This window comes from Gopherus flavomarginatus, chromosome 12, assembly GCF_025201925.1.
Source record: "Gopherus flavomarginatus isolate rGopFla2 chromosome 12, rGopFla2.mat.asm, whole genome shotgun sequence".
Taxonomy (NCBI): Eukaryota; Metazoa; Chordata; order Testudines; family Testudinidae; genus Gopherus; species Gopherus flavomarginatus.
Window position 1 is genome coordinate 30842932 of NC_066628.1, and position 17319 is coordinate 30860250.

The 17319-nt window shown below is 42.0% G+C and overlaps 1 protein-coding gene across 1 annotated transcript in view; it reads left to right on the forward strand.

Annotated features, from left to right (window-relative positions):
- The window catches only part of FBXW10B (F-box and WD repeat domain containing 10B), a 28845-nt gene extending 13717 nt beyond the window's left edge, over window positions 1-15128 (forward strand). The window contains exons 9-14 of the mRNA XM_050919221.1: window positions 511-659; window positions 3452-3594; window positions 8868-9026; window positions 9862-10148; window positions 11317-11514; window positions 13791-15128. Of these exons, the coding sequence (XP_050775178.1) occupies window positions 511-659; window positions 3452-3594; window positions 8868-9026; window positions 9862-10148; window positions 11317-11514; window positions 13791-14665 (1811 nt within the window). The 3' untranslated portion in view covers window positions 14666-15128. The remainder of the gene's footprint in view (window positions 1-510; window positions 660-3451; window positions 3595-8867; window positions 9027-9861; window positions 10149-11316; window positions 11515-13790) is intronic.
- Window positions 15129-17319: the final 2191 nt, after the last annotated feature.

The window sequence follows — 17319 nt, forward strand, 5'->3', positions numbered from 1 at the left end:
GGTTTGGATTGGCTTAGACCAGCAGGGAAAGTGGCCCAATATGTATATTTATAGCACACACAGTGTGTGACCCTGACAACCAGAATGGAAACCAGGGGGTGGATTTCAAACTCACAGTGGAGCTTAGTCTGCTCTGCAAGCAATGGCCATGCATGCAACTCCTGTTAGAGTGGTTTTATACAATATGAATGGCGTTGTGGTTATGGCAATGGGACTTGAGAAACCTGGATTCAGTCCTCAGCTCTGCTACAGACTTCCTGTGGTGACCTTAGGTTCTCACTTGTGAAACAGGGCTTATAATGATATGCCGTTGCTTTCACTATTTAGATTGTGAATGCTTCAGGGCAGGGTTTGTCTCTGTGCAGCACCTAGCACAAGCAGGCTCTGAACTCACCTGGGGCCTCTAGGTGCAACTGTGACTCAAATAATAATTTGTATTCACATTTTCCAGAGTGATACAGACAAATAAATGTGGACATTATTAATGTTTTTTCCTCCCACTCCTAACAGTGTGGGATTTAAGCACCGGGCGATGCATCAAAACTTTAAAACACAAAGATGCCATTTGGACAGTTAAAATCAACAACACTCACATTGTGAGCGGTTGCGAAAAAGGGTTGGTGAAAGTGTGGCACGTTGATACATGCATGTTGATCAAGGTACGTTTCTTCCTAATCATAGCATGTTCTGGAAATGATTTGGGGGCTTTCTCTCTGTGTGCTGTCCCAGCTCTGAGCAGCTAGCTAGCCCAGCAGACCTCGATAGTACTACCTAGAAAGACCACAGACTCGGTTCAGTGGCGAAGGCGCTCGGCCAGGTTTATTGTCAACAAAGCACAGTACTAGCTCCCTGGATCTATGTGTATGGGTACACTATCACATGTAGGCCTGTTACAATGGACTCAACAAAGTCAGCAAGCAGGACTCTCTGCTGCCCCCTGGGCTGGACAAAGGGTTAAGGCGAGGTACACTGACATTCATAAACTGAGACAAACAACTGGAAAAAAACATCTTACGCACCACGTTATGTGTTTCATGACATCTGTTTATCATCTCCCCTGGTTCCTGATATCTGGAACAAAACATCCTTATTCATTGTTTTGTCAAACCATCTTATCTTATACTAGATGGGGGATGTATCTGTACTAGCTGGTATATATTTATGCAAATATCTAGAGCCTAGTACACTAGCAACAACTTTGTCAAATTCATGTACCGGACAGTGAACGTGCAAACATCTGTTTTAATACATGGCCTGACTTTGATTCACAGCCTCAGATCTTACACCAGGCTCTCTCTCTCTACTACACACTGAATCATAGAAACATAGGGTTGGAAGTCACCTCGAGAAATCATCTAGTCTATTCCCCTGCACTGAGGCAGGATTAAGTTTACCTAGACCATCCCCGACAGATATTCATCTAGCCTGTTCTTAAAATCCTCCATTGCTAGGGATGCCACAACCTCCGCAGGTAACCTGTTCCAGTGCTCATAGAATCATAGAATAACAGAATATCAGGGTTGGAAGGGACCTCAGGAGGTATCTAGTCCAACCCCCTGCTCAAAGCAGGACCAATTCCCATCTAAATCATCCCAGCCAAGGCTTTGTCAAGTCTGACCGTAAAAACCTCTAAGGAAGGAGATTCCACCACCTCCCTAGGTAATCCATTCCAGTGCTGCTTCACCCTCCAAGTGAAAAAGTTTTAAGTTAGAAAGTTTTTCCTAATTACCTAAACCTGCCTTGCTGCAAGCTAAGCCAGTTTGGACAGCTGAAATCTTGCGGGTGGGGGAGGGGAGGGGTAGGGTTGGACTAGATGAGCTTTGTGGTCCCTTCTAACCCCTATGAGTCTCTGATTTCCTTGGTGGACATGGAGAACAATTGACCACTGTCCTCTTTATAACAAACTTTTACATATCTGTTCACCCCAACTAGTCATGGCTTTTTGTTTACACCAAAGGTGTTTTTTAAAAAGAAAGAAAAAAAAAGGTATGAAACTGGTAACTGATGATCAATGGAATTAGTGATGGCTGACCTGTGTAAGTGCTTATTGGCAAACAATTCACCAAATTAAAAATTGACATTTGATATGGTCTTTAATTTTTTGCTGTTTGCAGATATTTGTATGAGCTTTTGTTTGGGTGAATGTTCACAAGCAGGGATTTTCTGGATGATAGCCATATTTCAGGGCTGGGAATGACGCATAGTTACACCAAGAAATAAAATTTGTTTCTAGCAGAAACAGTTTATAAAGATTAGGGATATCCAGACAGCTGCACTGTAATTAAGATCAGAGCCAATTTGATTTCCGTTATACCAGTTTATGCCCAGAGTAAGTGTTCTTTGAGAGGTGAAAAGCAGTTTCTATTGATGGAAAAAAGTCTGATAGAATTGCATGTACGCATGTGTATCAAGAGTAAGATATTCCATTTCTAGATGACCCAAGTTTACATACGGCTCCTACTAGCTTGGTTAGGGGCAGTTTCATATTGTCTTCCCTGGTTGATTATTCGCTTAACAGACCCTAAAGGTCTCAGTTTAATTCTCAGATGCAATAATATGCACATAGTTAGGGTTTTAAAAATAATATATTTCATGATTTCAGCCATTTAAATCTGAAATTTCATGGTGTTGTAATGGTAAGGGGCCTGACTCAAAAAGGAGTGGGGGGATCATGAGGTTATTGAGTGTGGGGGGGCGAGGGGGTGTTGTGGTACTGCTACCCTTTCTTCTCTGCTGCCGCTGGCAGTGGCGCTGCCTTCAGAGCTGGGCAGCTAGAGAGCGGTGGCTGCAGACTGGGAGCCCAGCTCTGAAGGCAGTGCCAGCAGCCGTGCAAAAGTAAGGATGGCATGGTATGGCATTGCCACCCTTACTTCTGTCCTGCTGCTGGCAGGGTGCTGCCTTCAGAACTGGGCACCCAGCCAACAGCCGCCGCTTTCCAACCACCCAGCTCTGAAGTCAGCACAGAAGTAAAGGTGGCAATACTGAAACGTCCCTAAAATAACCTTGTGACCACCCTGCAACTCCTTTTTGGGTCAGGACCCCCAGTCTGAAAAACGCTGATCTCCCTGTGAAATCTGTATAGTATAGGGTAAAAATACACAAAATACCAGATTTCATGGGTGGAGACCAGATTTCATGGTCCGTGACATGTTTTTCATAGCTGTGAATTTGATAGGGCCCTACACACAGTACACACAGTGATCCTGGCCAGTGAATGAATAAGTCCACATTAGTGTCTGGCCACCAAGAGTGAGCATGGCATGTTTCGCTCACAGTGAGTACTGAATCAAAACTATTACCAAAGGGCATATTGTAATCCTTTATAGAATCCATTATAAAGCATAGGAGGGCAGTACTGTGATTGTAATATGAGAATGATTAGGGCTATGTGTATGCCTAGAATTCTTATGGTATGTTACACTATGTGACGTGTGGCTTTTTCATGTTCCAGACCTTAGAAGGGCACCAAGGCCCAATAAAATGCCTGGCCTTTGATCAATGGCATCTAGTGACAGGAAGCTCTGATGGATTTGTTCTGGGATGGAGCATGGTGGGAAAACATAAGCGATGTCTAATGGCTTTCAGGCATCCACAGTAGGTATCATTCACACGTTGGAATCCACATTTAACAAATGTCTACATGTTTCCTATAGCTCTGACTCTATAAAGTGAACTCTGTTACCTGCTTAGGAATATGTCTACATAGAATGTGTTAATTCACAGTCCTAACACTTTAAAAATTTCCCTGTCCTGCAGGGAGGGTTTTTTGTTTTACAGGAACTCACTGTTATTCAGTGGAACCGTGACTCCCGAGTAAGGAATGCCGTGCAGAACAGATGGAATCAAAGTCCTAGGACTGTGCATCTTGTATGATTCTTACCTTCACAAGGAAATAGCAGCATTCAGTGTTGTCCCATGACACAATAAAACAAGACATTTGGGAAAACTATTATGTATGATATTGTATATGATGATGAAGAGATCAAGTGTACAGAAAAGCACTGATCGACTACATACAAGGGATGAAATCCTGGCCCTACTGAAGTGAATGGGTGATTTGCCACTGACTTCCAATATGGCCAGGATTTCACCCATGATGATAATATACTTCAAAAAACATTAAGGTTGCAAAGTCAAAAACTCCAAAGTTAGAGTATGCCAAAATTAAGGTTGCCTGTACAACCTCAAATCAGTCCTCTTACCCGTGTGCATTATGATACAGTATTTTAGGACATGCTCATATACTGCCAAATTTCAAGTCCCTGCTCCAAAGCATGGGGATACTAGAGTTGTTCTATAAAAGGTCCCAGCATTTTTAATAAGGAGAAAAACAATGTGTTTTTCCTTTGCCTTGTTATCAAAACAGCTAAATCAGTTTGACTGAAATTTCCCCAAAACATTCAACATGAGGAAGACACCCAACATGGTAAATTTCAGCACAGTTACAGTTAGACAGAGTTATAAGCCACTGGAAAGTGGGTTTTTAATAGGAAGTGTCAGGCAACCTTAAAAATAGGTGGCGATACTACTCCTGCCTATAATTAGTATGACAGACTCACAGACTCATAGACTTTAAGGTTAGAAGGGACCATTATGATCATCTAGTCTGACCCCCTGCACAATGCAGGCCACAGAATCTCACCCATCCACTTCAATAACAAACCCCTAACCTATGTCTGAGTTATTAAAGTCCTCAAATTGTGGTTTGAAGACCTCAAGCTGCAGAGAATCCACCAGCAAGTGACCTGTGTCCCATGTTGCAGAGGAAGGCGAAAAACCTCCAGGGCCTCTGCCAATCTGCCCTGGAGGAAAATTGCTTCCTGACCCCAAATATGGCGATCAGTTAAACCCTGAGCATGTGGGCAAGACTCACCAGCCAGCACCCAGGAAAGAATTCTCTGTAGTAACTCAGATCCCAACCTATCTAACATCTCATCACAGATCACTGGGCATACTTACCTGCTGATAATCAAAGATCAATTGCCAAATTAATTGCCAAAATTAGGCTATCCCATCATACTATCCCCTCCGTAAACTTATCAAGCTTAGTCTTGAAGCCAGATATGTCTTTTGCCCCCACTACTGCCCTTGGAAGACTGTTCCAGAACTTCACTCCTCTAATGGTTAGAAACCTTCGTCTAATTTCAAGTCTAAACTTCCTAGTGTCCAGTTTATATCCATTTGGTCTTGTGCCCACATTGGTACTAAGCTTAAATAATTCCTCTCCCTCCCTAATATTAATCCCTCTGATATATTTATAAAGAGCAATCATATCCCCCCTCAACCTTCTTTTAGTTAGGCTAAACAAGCCAAGCTCTTAGAATCTCCTTTCATAAGACAGGTTTTCCATTCCTCGGATCATCCTAGTAGCCCGTCTCTGAACCTGTTCCAGTTTGAATTCATCCTTCTTAAACATGGGAGACCAGAACTGCACACAGTATTCCAGATGAGGTCTCACCAGTGCCTTATATAATGGTACTAACACCTCCTTATTTTTGCTGGAAATACCTCGCCTGATGCATCTTAAAACCGCATTAGCTTTTTTAATGGCCATATCACATTGGCGGCTCATAGTCATCCTGTGATCAACCAATACACCAAGGTCCTTCTCCTCCTCTGTTACTTCCAACTGATGCGTCCCCAATTTATAACTAAAATTCTTGTTATTAATCCCTAAATGCATGACCTTGCACTTTTCACTATTAAATTTCATCCTATTACTATTACTCCAGTTTACAAGGTCATCCAGATCTTCCTGTATGATATCCCGGTCCTTCTCTGTGTTAGCAATACCTCCCAGCTTTGTGTCATCCACAAACTTTATTAGCACATTCCCACTTTTTGTGCCAAGGTCAGTAATAAAAAGATAAAATAAGATTGGTCCCAAAACTGATCCCTGAGGAACTCCACTAGTAACCTCCTTCCAGCCTGACAGTTCACCTTTCAGTATGACCCGTTGTAGTCTCCCCTTTAACCAGTTCCTTATCCACCTTTCAATTTTCATATTGATCCCCATCTTTTCCAATTTAACTGTCAAACACCTTACTGAAATCGAGGTAAATTAGATCCACTGCATTTCCTTTGTCTAAAAAATCCGTTACCTTCTCAAAGAAGGAGATCAGGTTGGTTTGGCACGATCTACCTTTTGTGAAACCATGTTGTATTTTGTCCCAATTACCATTGACCTCAATGTCCTTAACTACTTTCTCCTTCAAAATTTTTTCCAAGACCTTACATACTACAGATGTCAAACTAACAGGCCTATAGTTACTTGGTGTCACGGACTCACAGATCATGCTCACTCTTGGCCCTGTGCAGTCCGTGCGGGGTGCTCCTTTCAGTGAGACAGCTCTTCACGGGGGTCCACTCTCTCTCGGGGTCAGGCCTCTCCACCTCCTGGAGCCGCACCTCTCTGAGCCTTAGCACGTCTGTCTCTGCCGTGGGACCCCTCTGGGAGTCCACGTACACTGGACCCCCTGGGACTCTTCACCCCTGAAGGGGCTGATGCAACCCTGTTCTCTAGACCAGAGTGACTCTCAGCCAGCATAAAACAGGAGGGTTTATTGAGAGTTGAACACAGCACAGGAGACTCTCAGGGCCTCAGGCCTGGCCTCTCACAATAACAGCACATCCCAGTCTCCCTGCATCCAAGTGGGCTCTGCCTGCTTCCCCTCACCAGCCCCGAGCCTCCCTGCTTCCCAGATGGGCCTCTGATATCCCCGGCCTCAAGCCCCACCTCTGTCCATTGTCTTTTCTCCAGGTAAACAGGGTCGTAAAGAGGAAGGCCTGGGTCTCCTTTCCTCGCAGCTTTCCTCTGGCTGGAACCAGCTGGTCAGGTCAGCGGGGTCCTCTCTCTGCAGCCCTTTGTCCTCTCACTAGCCAGAACCAGTTGTGTCTCCTGAGCTGGGGTCCCGAGTCCCTCTCCGGTCCTCTGTAACAATAAACTCCCTCTCCCCTCACCTCGTTAAACCAGTAACACCCAGGGACATTGAGTCCCACCCCCTGTGCATGCAAACCCTGGAAAACAGAAAACCCCAAGAAAACCCCTCACTTCATCACACTTGGATCACCTTCTTTCCCTTTCTTAAAAATAGAAACTATGTTAGCAATTCTCCAGTCGTACGGTACAACCCTTAAGTTTACCAATTCTTTAAAAAATCTTGCTAATGGGCTTGCAATTTCATGTGCCAGTTCCTTTAATATTCTTGGATGAAGATTATCTGGGCCCTCTGATTTTGTCCCATTAAGCTGTTTGAGTTTGGCTTCTATCTCGGATGTGGTAATATCTACCTCCCTATCCTCATTGCCATTTGTCATCCTTCCATTATCCCTAGGCTCCTCATTAGCCTTATTAAAGACCGAGGCATTGTATTTATTTAGATATTGGGTCATGCCTACATTATCTTTAACCTCCATTCCATCCTCAGCGTTTAGCGGTCCCACTTCTTCTTTCTTTGTTTTCTTCTTATTTATATGGCTATAGAACCTTTTACTATCAGTTTTAATTCCCTTTGCAAGGTCCAACTCTACATGGCTTTTAGCCTTTCTCACTTCATCTCTACATGTTCTGACCTCACTAAGGTAGCTTTCCTTGCTAATCCCACCCAACTTCCACTCCTTGTAGGCTTTCTGCTTTTTCTTAATCATCTCTCTGAGATGCTTGCTCATCCAGCTTGGTCTACAACTCCTGCCTATGATTTTTCCCCTTTCTTCGGATGCAGGCTTCTGATAGTTTCTGCAACTTTGACTTGAAGTAATTCCAGGTCTTCTCTGCCTTTAGATCCACAAGTTCTTCAGTCCAATCCACTTCCCTGACTAATTTCCTTAATTATTTAAAGTTAGCCCTTTTGAAATCAAAAACCCTAGTCCCAGATCTATTTTTGTTTATCCTTCCATCTAGTTTGAACTGAATTAGCTCATGATCATTCGAACCAAGGTTGTCCCCTACAACTATTTCTTCTGTGAGGTCTTCACTACTCACCAAAACCAAATATAATGATGTGAGTGCAAATGAAAAAACAGAATAAACAAAACACAAGTCTTTGGCAGAAAAACTAATGCAGATCTTATGCCTTCTGGACGTGAACTGTAAAGACTTAGATGCAAGTGCTCCCAGCCATGACAAATGCTAACATCTAGGACTCAATCCACCTAAATATCGGGTGCTCTTATCCCAGTCCAGGACCAACTGACCCACTGTGAGTCAAGGAGTTCAGGAAAACAAGATCATTCCCACCTCTTTGCTATTGACAAAGAAGCAGAGATGATTTAAGATAAAATTGGATCCAGATACACCAAAATTTCAGGAACCTCTAATATATTCAATAGCATGTTAAGCTACATATTTTGGCAGAAAAGACAAACAGAAGATAGTACATATGTGAAACATGGAGGCATTAGTTTTGTTGTGGAAACCATTCCCTTTGCATATCATGACATTTTGCGATTTTAACTGTGCTGTGATAAGACTACATCACCATACTGTTTGCATTTACTTTCAGAGGTTATTTAAAAGAAGAGATGGGATTGAAAATGCCTACTGGCAAAGCTAATAAGCGGTGACTGGTCTTAGAGACAGTGGTTGCTACGAATGACTGCTTCATTCATTTTTTGAGCAAGCATATGTCCAATAAATTGTCTGGACTTCATAATTTTGGCCATTTCTCCATTCAGAAGGCAGTAATGATTAGGAAGGTATTTGCTGGGTGACTTTCATCCTCCCCAGCCTCCTTTAAACCTGACTAGTTCTCTCATCTATCCTATAGGCAGAGATGGACCTGCTTCACTCACCATCCAAGAACCTTATTACTTCAATCTTCTCATGTAGGAATAAGGAATGTGCTTATGCTCTGGTGTTTTGTTTTCAGGGAAGTCCTGTATCTGGCATTTCTGTATCTCCGAGTCATCAGTGGCTGCGCTGATGGAAAAATACGTGTATTTAACTTCCTGACTGGGACCTGCCTGAAGGTGATGAGGGCCAATAGCAGAGGTGACCCTGTGGTGTCCTTCTGCATTGTAGAAAACAGGTTGGTAATAGCAGTTGCACTCAGACTCTGAGCCAGTTAGACAGATCGTGTTGCTCAAGAAATCATGTCCTTCTTACAGCCCTAACAGGTGGGGTGTTTTCAGAGGATTCTGCTGGTTTATTGGCTACAGATCACTGCAATATGTTATTCTATTAAGTAGGTGTGGTGTTTTGGTTCAGATTTCAGTCCAAACTTCCCCAAAACATGGGATATTCAGTCTGATGTTTAGGTTCAGGCCCATTTTAGAGATGGGGAAAGCTATAAAGCGGGATCAAGATTACAATCTGAATTTCCTCAAGAGTTTGGGTGGGTTCAGGATCAGGCTCACGTGTGCTCTTAACACACCAATGTTCTACTGCATTTTCATAAATGCAAGAGATCAAAAAGGCCTACTCATCACATCCATCCTTCGAGACAAGAGTTGACATGTTTCCTACAGTCTGTTCCCAGTGTTTTTTCACCCAGATTCAAGGGTCCCTAGCAACAGGACAACCACCACTTCTCTTGGGCACTATTTCACAGCCTAACAGTCAGAAAATTTTTCTTTTTCATGATTTCATCTCGTTATTCCCAGTTATACCTAGCAATGAATGAACTCAACAATGTTCTTTACATTCAGGTTACATTAATTGCAATGTGCTGGGTCTGATCACCAGGGCTGGCAACAATCTAAACACTGCTCATCTTCATTTCCCCAGCCAAGCAATTGAAACTTCAATTCTAGTTAGGCGCCTCAGCATCTGTAACAGTGCATAGAAGCTACCTCGCACAATAGGTAACTGCTAAACCATTACACAATGTGTGTTTCTTAGCACTGTTTCTCTTCCCTTCCTAGGATGGTGATCAATGCTCTGAGCAGCGTACTGATGTTCCAGTTTGAGGATGTAGAGTGGGACTACACGCTACAGGCCGACCGAGAGGAAGTAACAAAGGATAAGGAAAAGCACAAAGAAATCAGGGTCAGTATGCAGCCCTATCCATATGTTCGTGCTCAGCACATGAAACGGGATGTAGCAAGCCCCAAGAAGATATATTATTCCGAGGAGAAACCAGATGAGGACCAGATAATGTTGGCGTACCTGATTCGCCGTGGGTCAACGAGGGGTTCCGGGACACCTTCAGGTACCATATACACCTCTTGCAGTGCACTGTGTTAAAGGGGCAGCCTCAACCTGAAAACTAGTCAATTTAAAAAAATGAGTTAGGAAATATTTTCAGGTACCCACTGTCCTAGCCAATCCTCCACCCTTGTCCAGGGATGTGTGCTAGACAGCTGCTGCATTTCAGCAATGTTATATATTTTGTAAGGCCCTTTAGGATCCTGTGAGAAGCAGGGTGCATTAGAAACTTGAGGTCCTAATTCAGCAAGCTATTCAAGTGTCTAACTTTAAGTATGTGAGTAGTCTCACTGAAGTCAGTGGCATTGCTCATGTGCTTAAAGTTAGGCATATGCTTAAGTACCTGCTGAGTGGTGCACCAATTATTACTTATACTGTGTGTGTGGGGGGATTTTAAAATAAGTCTTAGCAGCATCTGTGATCAGACTTCACAACCAAAATGAAGACTAAATCCACACAGGCTTACACTCTTCAAACTGTATCATTCCGATGCAGTTTCAGTCTATGGGTGGCTACTGAATCCAAATTGTGATGCAGAAACCTGCAACTCTGAGCTTGTGCTCTATATCGCAGACACCACATGTCTGGGACACTGCGAAGCTTTTGTCTTTGTCCTAAAATATTCATTAGAACAAAAACATTGTGAAGAAATTCACAGCTTAGATTCCATTTCAGTCCTTTAGTGCAAGACCATTAAATGTCTTAATGTCAAAAATGCGGCTACTTAGGATTATTAAAACAGTCATGTGGCATTAACACCCAACACAGCCATTCACCTGTCTGAAGACCCATGCATTGCAAGGAGACAGGCAATAGAGAAGGAATGAACCAGATTCCAACCTCTGTTACAACCAGTATAAATCCTCAGTCAGTGATTGTAGAATCTATGGATTTACACCAGCATAATCCAGATTTGAATCTGTCCCAACAAGGAGGCATGAAGGTATCATTATCTTCCAAGCTTCTCTGACACTTTTAGCTTCTCAAACATTTGTAGATATTTTTCAGTCAACCATGGCTCGCTAGCTTTAGAAGCTGGAACTAGAAACAAAATAGTAATCGAAAGCCAGAAGATTCAGAAAATACATAGATAATGATGACCTTGGTAGATAAAAGACGATTAGCTTTAAAATCTTAATGCTACAGGATTAATCCATGTCCCTCTCTTGCAGGTCTCCGTTATGAATTTGTGAAGGCACCTGCTCACCGGTCAAATCAGACTTTGCAAAGGAGCATGGGTTGCCTTAATATAAAGCCGGACCAGACGAAAAGGTTTGCTCTTCCTAGGAGACAACAGGTCTACAGCAGTGATTCAGATGACTCAGGTCGAACATATGGTGCAGCAACACCACAAAGCTTGTCAGAGTCTGGTAAGAGACCTTGGTGGCTAGATGCTATCATGATGATGGTTAAATTAGAAATATCGAAGATAGATAGATTATATGGTAAGGGGTAATATGTTCTGGGTAAGAGGCCTGCAGTAAATGAGAAGTTTGATCTGGAATCTGCACTGGGTAAGTGGATCTCTTTTGGGCCTACAATGGTTATGAGGCTATTAGGTCAGGCAGATGAACAGACATTAAAACAAGTGATCTTTTCTAACTGTGAAGCCTAGAAAAGTTATGTAATATTTGGGTCCATTTCTCCCCCAGGCAGTTATTGCTACACTTTACATTTCCTTTTAAATGTCAAAATCACTTTGATCTACTAAAAAAGTAACTTTCTCTGGGGAGGGAAGGACAGGGTTTCCACACACAAATTCTCAGAAGAAATGGTTAGCTATTATTTAAATGCCAATATTTGCTCAAGAAATCACTCTGTAAATACATTTTGTTCCAACATGGCTGAGCCAGCCAGCAAGGTGGTTTTACATTAAAATTTGACAAGATAATTCAGAGATCCCAGGTGTGCTCCTTGATGATCTGATGGAAATCACTTTTCTTCTCTGTTGTATTGTTTGTATTAGTGTATTTTAATTTTGTCTGGGCAGCCCTGAGTGTTGGTTGGGGCTTTAGTATTTTTTAGACTAGATCTAGGCTGGATACAGTCCTTCATGACGTTCCCACAACTTTCATATTTCCTATGGCTTGTATTGGATCAAATTTTGTCCTCAGTGGCGACTGTAGCTGAGAGAGAATATGGCTCTTAATGGTTTTCTCACTGGAGAAATGAACTGTGATAAAGAGAATCCTTACAGTGACTGTTCCCACTCCAATGAGCGCTTCATTGGCTAACACAGTGGATTAGAGAAGCCAATGGCATTTTATGTACTGGCAGATAAGTTTTAAATTCAGAACTGGTTGGGGATTATAATCGAATCCCAAAGTATCTGAGGACAGAGAAGAGAAGCAGTGGACATGTTGGTAAGATACCTAGACTATGGAAATAAAGAGAAAGGTAAGTTAGGATGAAGTGGGGTAAGGAGAGGGTAAAAAGACAAGTAATATTAACAATAGGTTAAAGCATGTGAAACAGGCACAAAGAAAGCGTTCATAAATAGGAAAACCTGAACAAGAAGCAAAAGATCTGGAGCCTGCAAGGTAAAAACTACAGAAAAGTCATGAAAATAATTTTTAATAAATAGATGTGGGATTTAATGGCAACATTTGAATCCCCGTGTAGATCTGGATTTCAAACTCCCACGGGACAAGATCTTCAGCTGGTGTAAATTGGCACAGTCCACTGAAGTCAACAGCACGACACCACTTTACGCTAGCTGAGGATCTGATCCCTACTATTCAGAGGTGTTTGGATCTTGGGTTTGAATCAGGCCCATCTCTACCTGGACATTACTTATGTTAATACTCCACATTTACCTATACCTGGCAAGAACAGTGTCCTTAATGCTGTGTGCTCTATATTGCTGTATTTCTCATTTTAAAATCCATAGCATTTCTTAACTTTGGGCATAATCAGATAATCTTGGAATGATGATTAAAGATGGTGATTGGTCCACTTCATCAGAGACCACTCTCCAAAATGTTCAGACATCAGAAGCTCCATGCCTTGTTCACCTTGAGCTTTCCAATTCTAATCCAGTTCAGATACATAATGGCCAAAAGTTGTTACCGTCTGATTGTTGTTTAGCGGCTTATGTTGGAAACTGACTTGGCATTTTGAGTTCACTTACTGGCATCACCGTCATGAGGCCCAATTCTACTCCCATTAGAAACCATGACTTCAAGGAAACCAGGACAGATGTCAAAGCACCCAAAAACAAATTATCCACCCAGTGTCAAAAATTATTTTAACACCTATAGACTATTGCAACTCCCACTCTATAGATAACTAACATAGAATTGTCACCATTGTTGGCAGTCAGGTCAAAGAATGATTGTGACTGAACCCATAAAGAGGGTCCTCTGCCACCCTTACGATGGACACACATCAGACAGGACAGCCTTGGGGAAGCTTGCTTGGCTGTTCCTCGTGCTGTGCTTGTTCTGTGGGTAAACATGGAAACTCAGTCTCCAGGACTGTCACTTTAGTGCCCATTATCATCCCCCTTTGGGGACTCCATCTCTCCAAGAATGATCAAACAGGCTACTACCACCACAAGCCTCACTGTAAAATCACTTCCATATATACACGTCTATAAATAGAGTCAGATTTTTTTTCTTTTCTTCATGTTTATCTTTGGAAATAGATGGTGAATCTGGCTACGACTCTCCGGTCCACGCATCTTCACTTGCTGAAAATGCAGAGGCCGCTTTACAGCGTATAAAGAAACGAAGCCCGCATTGTCCCATTTCTCCTGACCAGATTCTCCTGACTGTTAGCACGCTGCAGCACGCCTACAAGCCAGACCAAGTCAGCTCCAATATGATACACCATGCAAAAATCAGAGATGTCTGGGGACCTCGGCTACGCCCCCAGGAACACCCTAAAAAGGTGTTGTCATACAAAATCCCTAAGCAAGAGAAAAAGGATCAGTCAGCCCAACTCAGACACATTAAATCTGCCAGTGGCTCTCTGATTATGAAAAGAATTTCCACACCTTTTGAAACCAAAAGACTGCAGCTCAACTTGAAGAACTCTTTGCATGGGTCTGCAGTGCACTCTTTCATTCCTGCTCCCGTGATTGTACGCTCCAAGTCATGCTGCAGTTTGCCAGAAGAGAAGGTTCATACTGGCCATGGTAGAGCCACTTCCCTATCTGAAGGTGGGGCTCAGTTGATTGGCCACTTAACGAGCTCATCTGAATCCATCAAATTGACACGCATGATGATTGCACAAACTAAAATTGAAGCGGGGCCCCGGAGAGAAAGTCCCCTCTTCTTACAAACTGCAAATCCTTATCGGATCAACAGCGGGTTCAGGCTTCTGACAGTGAAGCAGATGAAAATGTATGAAGAAGCTACAGCTGTTGAGTATCAAGCTCACCAAACAAAACGTATAGCAGACCAGCAAAAAGAGTGCAGGAAGGCCTGGTTAAAGAAAATTAAAGGCCTCCCCATCGACAATTTCACCAAGGAGGGAAAAATAGCTGCCCCTGAACTTGGGCTTAATGTGTATGTCTGAGCGAAGCTCCTTAAGGCACACTACCAGCTCTTTTAAAGAAATAAATGCAAACAAAAAGATGGGATTTGGGGCTTCTTGGGTTGCTCAAATTGTTTGATTCAGCTGTGGTCCCCACTTGAGGATACCATCTAATGGCCTTCAGTGTTCTGTTGTGGGAGGGATTATATAAGGAACAGTGCATGACTCTTCAAGAAAGTATTATTGACATAGTTAAATAGTCCTCACAGCAGCCTATGAGATTATTATTCAGCTGGGCCTAGTGTTACGGTAGACTGATTTAAATGTGATCATCAGCATCTCCTCTTGTGATCACCACACAGCGCTATGCTTGCAAGTTTTCCTTGCAAGGCCTCAGACAAGCTCCAAGAGGCTGATCATCTGACCTATGTTTTGAGCAAGAGGTGCCTGACCCTTGCAATCCTGGGGACAATTCACCAGGTGTCTGAGCCACATGAAATGTGCATATTTATTATACAAAATAAATGTACCCAACCATAACATTTCTTTGTACTTGTATCTTCCTTATTGGACTGTAATTGAAACTGCTTGTTCTCTGACAGAGAACTGTAAAGACAAGCAGACAGCATCAAGGAGCCTTGCACATCTTTACTCTAGCATAGACTGCTTCTGTACTGAAAAATTTACATGGATTTTCCTATGAGACCAATTTTATTAGTGTCAAATCTATTCTGAATAAAGGGTCAGCACAAGACCTTGTCTTGCTTAAATCTTATTTGAGATCTTAAGAGGGATGAAAATAGTGCATAGGCCTAGTGCTGGGTCTTTGCACAGGGGTGAATTTCATCCTTATCTTCCCTAGAAATGTAACTGCATTTAGACTTGATTTTTAATAGTTGAGTTAGTTAACACAGTGCTGACAGTCAGTGCAGATGTACTAGGGTTTACCCATCAGTATCTGACACAATGTGGAACATGATTTATCCTTGCGGATGATGACCAGTCAGTTGTTGTCAGCGTTGTCACCTAACTCAAGATTAAAATCATGTTTAGACATGATTAAATTTCCTAGTGAAGACAAGCCCGTAGAGTGCATGAGACCCTCTTCCCATTGAAAGGACTGGACCCAGTGGATTGACTATAGGAATGTGTCAAATTACTTAGACCATGGCTTTATATTTGGTATCTGCAAGGCACAGACAACCACAATAAGTGGATTAAGCAGTCAACTCAGGGTTCTTATATAGCATTGGACATAAAATTTCAGTGTGTTCAACTGTGCTCAGCTCCCTCTCTCAGCTACAATATTTTCCTCCACCTGTAGTTTACAAAATTAAATAACTTTTGGTTTTAATTAGAACTTAAATGGACACCATTAACCTCAAAATCATGTTAAATCCCTTGTCGGTCATGTGACCTGAGATTATTAAATTGAACTAATTTTAAAAAATTTAAGATCTACATTTCATTTTTGTTTGCATTTCACTTATTTTGGATGCGGTAATTAAGTTGTTTGATAGTCAGTTTCACATTCTGGTTTTCATACACTAGCACAGTGCTGTAGTTTGGGTCTCCATTATTGCTCTGGAGCATACAAGTCTGCAGGATCAAGGTCCTTGTTTGTGAAGTGCGCTTTATTACCATACGTTTGGCCTGATCCAGACAGGTGCTGCCCACCCATAACTCTGAGTCATGTCAAAGGGAATGTGGGTTCTTATCTTCTCCCAGGCCTTTTCTCCATTCATTGTCTGCATTTTCACTAGCATTTGGATGCTTGAGCCAACCAGTTACATGCTTTAAGTATTTATTTATAGAAATAATAGAAAATATTGCTATAGATGTTCAGACTCATTCCCAGAAGTTCCATTCACTCAGGGGCAAGTACAAATTAGTAGAAAGCTGACACTGTTGGGATAAGCAAGGGTAATACTTTGCAAGATGAAAATACTTCTTGATTCTTTCATTGGTTTTGAACTACTCATTTTAAAAAAATTAAATCATTACTGATTCTACATATTATACAAGAGCTGAGCAAACTCATTCTCTCTTACCCACGCAGATCTCCAGGTTGGAGAGATGGTGAGGAATAAGCCTTAAGTACTTTTTCTTATACTTGACAAAATAGTTAAGCCCTCACACTACTCCCGCTGCAGTAAAACTAACTTTGACTTCACATATGCAGAATAAAGTGATGTTACCCACAGTTATTCTACAAAGATTCACAAACAATGAAAAGCAGAAAAAAATGTTCTAAAAATTGGTGATCTTAAAAACTGACTGTCTTCATAAATCTTCTGTACCTGGTAAGGTCTGTAATGGGCATTGTGCTATACTACAATTATTATGACTTACAGGATGGAAAAAAAGTAGTTTCTGCTTTCTAAAGTAACTTAACAATTTTGTTTTCTTTTCATAATCTTTTGCGATTCCCAAAAAACCCAAATAATTAACAAGATAGAGAGATATCTGTATCTGGAACAGTAGGAGCCATCAGTAATAGCACCAAGAGGAAGTTTTCCCTTACATTCCTTGGCACACAAAAGGCTTACAGGCTTGATTCTCCCTCACATACATGAGTATGAATCAGGAATCTCTCAACTGAAGTCAAGTTATTTGGGTGTAAAACTGATGGGAGAAGAGAATCTGGTCCCAAGAGTTAGAGAAGATTAAACACAACCCAAGATAAATCTTGAAGA